The sequence below is a fragment of the Oncorhynchus tshawytscha genome, linkage group LG12, assembly GCF_018296145.1.
Source record: "Oncorhynchus tshawytscha isolate Ot180627B linkage group LG12, Otsh_v2.0, whole genome shotgun sequence".
In the NCBI taxonomy this organism is placed as follows: domain Eukaryota; kingdom Metazoa; phylum Chordata; class Actinopteri; order Salmoniformes; family Salmonidae; genus Oncorhynchus; species Oncorhynchus tshawytscha.
This window is the reverse complement of record NC_056440.1, coordinates 14,669,146-14,676,036: the sequence shown is the minus strand read 5'-3', so window position 1 is coordinate 14,676,036 and position 6,891 is coordinate 14,669,146. Positions and strand designations below refer to the sequence as shown.

General features: G+C 43.3%; 1 protein-coding gene across 1 annotated transcript; it reads left to right on the top strand.

The window, feature by feature from the left end:
* Positions 1-2,061: 2,061 nt before the first annotated feature.
* Positions 2,062-5,072, top strand: LOC112263916 (trifunctional nucleotide phosphoesterase protein YfkN-like; the record flags this gene model as incomplete). The annotated part of the gene is made up of 6 exons (XM_024440549.2): positions 2,062-2,577; positions 2,692-2,839; positions 3,019-3,184; positions 3,316-3,463; positions 3,712-3,895; positions 4,037-5,072. Coding segments are annotated over 6 exons (1,284 nt in total), but the record flags the coding sequence as incomplete, so codon positions are not given.
* Between the last annotated feature and the right edge of the window lie 1,819 nt (positions 5,073-6,891).

The window sequence follows — 6,891 nt, the reverse complement described above, 5'->3', positions numbered from 1 at the left end:
ACACCCATAGGACAGGAATACTAATAGGACCCAGCAAACCAGAGCCTAGACTCGGGTAAAATTCTCATTAAATGTATTCTCATTAAATAGCCTAGGCATTGCCTAGTCTAGCACTACCATGGGAAATGGTTACACTATGAAACAATTCATTATATTTGCAAAAATTCGTCAAAAGGTATTAGATAAAATTGCAGTGTCCACAGTGCTACAATACCGCTTGGACGTGGAGCTGTCCAGTTGCTGAAATCCCACGCGCAGTTTTTCGTAGGATAATTAGTCGGTTCTAATTTCTTATGTAACATATAATTAAACACATTTAACCAAGACTCGCAATAGCCTAAACATTTGCTATTTTGCGATATTGGATTACCTAGGCCTGCGGTAGGCCTTTCCTGCAGTCAATGACCAAAAGCGCCTCTTTGGCCTCATGGGTGGAATGTTATTAATATATTTCATAATTTCATAATTAATAAAAAATAAAAAATTACTTCGAAAATCCGGTGTTTTATGTCAAAGAGTTTTGTTATATTTCAGTCACCTGTGATGTATTTGAAATGGCATATTGGGATGCAAACTCAAAATGTAATACTTTTCAACTCTATATCTGACATGGTACAGTGTCTTCTTTTTTAAGCCAATAAACATGTGTGTGAGGTGTATACTTTTGTTTAGAAGTAGATTTGTTTAAGACTACCAATAATGACTCTATGTGACCCTGATTTAGCCCACTGCAGTAATTAACCAAATGGTAGAAATGACCTAGGTTAGTTCATTGCGTTCGTGCTCTCCTCTTCAGGGTGCGCGACCGTTTATCTCCAAGGAGATACGTTCGAGTTCGCTTAACTGTGTCATCTGAGCAAAAAGGAGAAATAGCAAGTTCTGCAACAATCACTAAAAGTAGCCTAATAAAACATGGATGAATATCTTTTAAGTTTGGAAACAAATGTGACTTGTAACAAACCAGAAGTAGTTCTCACTATTTTACACTTCAATGATGTGTACGAAATAGAAGCAAGACCAGAAGAACCCGTTGGCGGTGCTGCAAGGTAAAGTTGAGCTAATCCTAGCAAGCTAACGTTAGTTAGCGAGTCTCGAAAGGAAATGTAGGCTTAACATTAACTTTAACATCAGTTGCCTTGATCCAGCCTTGTTGAAACTTCACTTTGTCTAGCTTTGGGCAATCTAACTAGTCTTGTATAGGATACATTAGAATTTCACAAAACGAAATGTTGGCTATGGTTTTCTCCCCCCAGGTTTGCCACTGCTCTAAAAGTATTCCAGTCGCTGAATCCTTTAGTAGTTTTCAGTGGTGACTGTTTGAGCCCTTCTTTGCTAAGCACAGTCACCAAGGGAAAGCACATGGTAGATGTTCTAAATAAATTAGGAGTCCATTGTGCGGTGTATGGTAAGTGTGTCTCTCCAACCATGCATTACTATTTCATTGTATAAACACAAATGATCCAGAGAACATCCATTTATCCAAGTGCAAAACACATAGAGAACTCTCTCTTTTATGACCTTCTCTTTCTCTCTCTTTCTCTCTCTCTCTCTATCTCTCTCTCTTTCTCTCTCTCTCTCTCTCTCTCACACACACACACACACACACACACACACACACACACACACACACACACACACACACACACACACACACACACACACACACACACACACACACACACACACACACACACACACACACACACACACACACACACACACACACACACACACACACACACACACACACACACAACTTTATGTATTTTCATTGTCCTCTTCTAAGGAAATCATGAGTTTGATTTCGGTGTGGACCACTTGGAAGAGCAGACAAAAAATATGACCTTCCCTTGGTTCCTCAGCAATGTGTACGACAGGTCAGTTTCACCTTGCAATACTATATGACGGTGGGTTAACACAGTTCTGAGCACTGTACTTCTCAATTTTCAATACATCTTCTGTTGTACCTGAAGGACTATTGGTTTGCAGGACAATGCGAAGCAACGCTACTTTTGTTCTATGTTGTTTTGCTTCTAGTGTATTATTTCAATGTGAACAAACAAATTCAAATTGTTCTCTCAAAGGTTCACCCATGAAACGCTGGGCCATGGCATGGTCAGCAGCATCCTGGAGTGGAACAGCCTAAAGATCGGTGTCATGGGTCTGGTAGAGGAGGACTGGCTGGATACCCTGGGCACTGTGGACAAGAACAACATCCACTACACAGACTATGTGGAGACAGCTGATCACCTTTCTGCTGAGCTGAGGGACAAAGGGGCTGACCTGGTCATCGCAGTCACACACATGAGGTGGCGTAATGACATCAGGCTAGCATCCGAGTCCAACGGTGTGGATCTCATCCTGGGAGGACATGACCATGAGTACGGGGTTCTGGAGGTCAATGGGATTCTGATCGTAAAGAGTGGCTCAGAGTTCAGGTACCTGTCAAAGATTGACGTTGTGAAGGACCAGGATGGGACGTTCAAGTACACCTGTGAAAAGAGAGCTACAATGAGAGACCTTGAGGAAGATGCGGAAATCAAACAGATTGTGAAAGGATACACTGATAATATGCAGGTGAGTATTATCTTACAGCTTGATCAGCCACACAGCCTAGTGTGTGTTTGTGTTAGTAGCCAGCCCAGATGCCACTAAGATTATGTTTTATGAATTTATGTCACTCTGTCTCAGCATATGCTTGGAGAGGTCCTGTGCCACACAGACGTGACCTTGGATGGACGCTGCGCCACCGTGAGACGAGCAGAGTGCAACCTGGGTAATCTGATCACCAACGCCATGCTGGAGGCCACTCATGCGGAAGCGGCGATTTTAAACTCAGGTTATTACACCTTCCATTCATTTTTTGTTCCAGTCATAAGCATAGTTTAGGTTTATTTATTAAATATTGCCTCCATATTTGATTTCAGAATAAATAAAACAATTGTGCAGAGTTGTTCAATTCTGAAAAAGTTTGGCACCCAGGTCTGTCTCTTGAATCATGATTCTGTCCCTGTATAGGTACTCTGCGATCTGACCGCTTGCACCCGGCTGGTCCCCTGACCATGCATGACCTGCTGCAGATCCTGCCACTAAAGGACCCAGTGCTGGTGGTGGAGGCCACTGGGCAGCAGCTCTACGAAGGCCTGGAGAATGGGGTCAGCATCTACCCTGATTTAGATGGAAGGTACCGCACTGGAACACACTGAAAAGGCACCAAAACCACATTATGAGTGAACTGGTTTTATTGTAGTTACTGCTTTATTCTCACAGGAAAAGTAATCACAATAGTTTTTGACACAATATGTATTTTTCCAGATTTCCCCAGGTTTCAGGGATTCAGTTTGGCTTTAATCCCAATGGAAAACCTGGACACAGAGTCATCGCTAAGACAGTGAAGGTTCAAGGCAAGAGTCTAGATAGAGACAGAAAATATGCGGTGGCCATGAAAGAATTCTTAACTAAGGTAGGGTATAGTCTTCAGCTTCATATTAGCACACTCAGCCACAGCTACTGGAATAGTGTTGTACATTTTCCCTACATTATATACAACAAATAAAGTCATCCATTAGTTAGCAGCGGAGGATGCTGTGTTTTTAAGTGGACAGGTAAAACTGTCTCCTCACAGCAGTATAGCAAGCAGCCATGTTGGCATCAGAGCGAAATAAACATTGACAATATCCTCCTTTATATCCTCTCTTGTTTTGTGCTCAGGGCAAAGATGGCTACACTATGTTCAGTAGCTGTCCTCATAGGCACGACATAGAGAATGCTCAGATCCTGTCGACCATCCTCATCAACCACTTTGAGTCTGGCCAGATCGTCAGAGGCACGAAGAGGTGCATGTCTGGCCACAGGATGGGCCTCATCAAGGTGTCCAGCAGCCCCTCTGTGTCTGGTGAGCACAGCTGCCTCATTCATTCGTTAATTCATTCAGATAAGGAATCTCTTATTCAATATGTCCTGCTTTTCATTGTTGTGCTGATCACATCTGTGAATGACAGCTAACCTGGAGTGTGTATTGATGGTGTTTCTGCAGCCATTGAAAGTACCAAGAGTGAGAATCTGGAGGGAGAGGAGGTGGGAGTGGCTGTGGTACCCGGAGTGGAGGGCAGGATATTCCATGTCTACCCTGAGGGCCAATCAGAAACAGAAGGCTAACAGTGGTAGGGCTGTTCCTCATCAGAGAATTTCACAGAGCAACTCAGCCATGACTCCATAGTCACAGTGTAAGCCAGGGGAAATTACATCAAGTTTCACATCTCTCATCTGCCTCTTGCTTTTTATCAGCCTTATAAACAGGCAGACTGTCAATGAACGCTCAGACAGCAACATGAGATGAGGTAATCCATTACTTGTATTACTGTTGAAGCAATCCATTACTTGTAGTACTGTTGAAGTAATCCATTACTTGTAGTACTGTTGAAGTTATCCATTACTTGTATAACTGTTGAAGTAATCCATTACTTGTAGTACTGTTGAAGCAATCCATTACTTGTAGTACTGTTGAAGTAATCCATTACTTGTAGTACTGTTGAAGTAATCCATTACTTGTAGTACTGTTGAAGCAATCCTTTACTTGTAGTACTGTTGAAGCAATCCATTACTTGTAGTACTGTTGAAGTAATCCATTACTTGTAGTACTGTTGAAGCAATCCTTTACTTGTAGTACTGTTGAAGCAATCCATTACTTGTAGTACTGTTGAAGTAATCCATTACTTGTAGTACTGTTGAAGTAATCCATTACTTGTAGTACTGTTGAAGCAATCCTTTACTTGTAGTACTGTTGAAGCAATCCATTACTTGTAGTACTGTTGAAGCAATCCAGCAGCAAGCAGTCCTTGAAGTTGAAAATATTTTTTTTTGACATGACTCAAAATTATACCACATTTTTCCCCTTGTCAATACAGTTGAATATTGACAACTAATATATTACAGAAAATGTATTTATTTTGAATGATCATTTTGTGGAGGCATGGTGGCAATGTATAAGGATTTGAACGGAGAAGGAGGAGCAATAGTGTACATGTGTTCATGACAACATTATAGTAAAAAGGAAATGATTTGAAGAAAACTCACCACTGTGTTTTTGTGTTATAACCACCCCTGACTTCCTTTTAATAGAGATAGTCTCAGTCAATGTGCAAGGCTATTCTTCTTCATAACAAATGACATCTTGACAACATCACAGTGTTGGGTGAATGAATCAGTGATTCCCTGCTTCTACCGTTGAAAGAACCCGGCTGTAACGGATGATAAGGCGTATTATATGGCCTATACTGTTTGGGGACTTTCTGGTCATGCTCCAAGGCTTGACATCATTTCTTTTTGCCCCTTGTCCCCAGGACAAGTAGGACGGAAGTTTTAGTTGTCCGAAAGCTTAAAGGGACTTGTCCAAAAATAAAAATACATCTGTAACACCATATTAAGTGTTTATAAATAAAAAATAATTACATCAACATTTCTATGGTGGTATTTTGGCTAGGCAAGGCTAATTTGAAACAAGGTAAGACATGCTTACATAAAATGTCCAGGTTTTAAACAATCAAGTTTATGGTTAAGTAGTTTCAAAATGCTGACCATCTCTGCTCAGATTCAAGGTGGGTGATGTGCAACAGGCACTGTCCTTCACTCTCTGGTTCACTCTCTCAGCCGTCTTCAGAAGGCAGGGAAGAAGAAGTAGCAGAGAAAGTAGAAGATGAAGCCGATGACCCAGTTGACAGAGTAGAAATACTGTATACAATGTCGAAACCCCAGCCGCGAGAATCGTTCTCAAAGTCCGTGGCGCCCCCAGTTCCGTGGGGAACTGACGCCTTGCAATCGCACTAGCTTGCCTTTGGAAACCTGGAGAGGGGTTAGAATGACAGGAGAAAATCTTGTTATTCCAACTTTTGGTCAGACTTTATTCGGATAGTCCGGATTTCTATACTATCAACAAACTATGTGTTGATAATCAACTGCTTGCTAATGTTAGGGATAGGTTTAGGGTTAGGGTAAGGATTAAGTTTATGGTTAGGATAAGGGTTAAGGTTAGGGTTAGAGCTAGGATTAGTAGCTCAGTCCTGTGTATGTAACGGTTGTCGTAGGTGGAAGAAGGACCAAGGTGCAGCGTGGTACGTATTCAGAATAACTTTAATCAAGAGGAATACTGAACAAAAAAACAACAAACCGACAAACAAACAGTTCTGTAAGGTGCAACAAAACACTGACCAGAAAATAACTACCCACACCCATAGTGGGAAAACAGGCTGCCTAAGTATGGTTCTCAATCAGAGACAACGATTGCCAGCTGCCTCTTATTGGGAACTATACCAGGCCAAACACATAGAAATTCAAAACCTAGACTACAAAACATAGAATGCCCACCCCAACTCACGCCCTGACCAAACCAAAACAGAGATATAAATAAGGAACTAAGGTCAGGACGTGACGCGGACTCCGGCAGCAAAACCTAAACCCATAGGGGAGGGTCTGGGTGGGCATCAGTCCGCGGTGGCGTCTCTGGCGCGGGATGTGGAACCCACTCCACCTTAGTCTGGGCACACGACGGTGGTGCCTTTGGAGTGGCGACCCTCGCCGCCGACCCCGGACTGGGGACTGTGAAGGGCGACACTGGCAGCGCCGGAGTGAAGGGCGACTCTGGCAGCTCCGGAGTGAAGGGCGACTCTTGCACTGCCGGGGTGAAGGGCGACTCTGGCAGCTCCTGGCAGCACTCTGGCAGCCGGAGTGAAGGGCGATTCTGGCAGCTCCGGAGTGAAGGGCGACTCTGGCAGCACCGCCGGAGTGAAGGGACTCTGGCAGCTCCGGAGTGAAGGGCGACTCTGGCAGCTCCGGAGTGAAGGGCGACACTGGCAGCGCCGGAGTGAAGGGCGACTCTGGCAGCTCCGGAGTGAA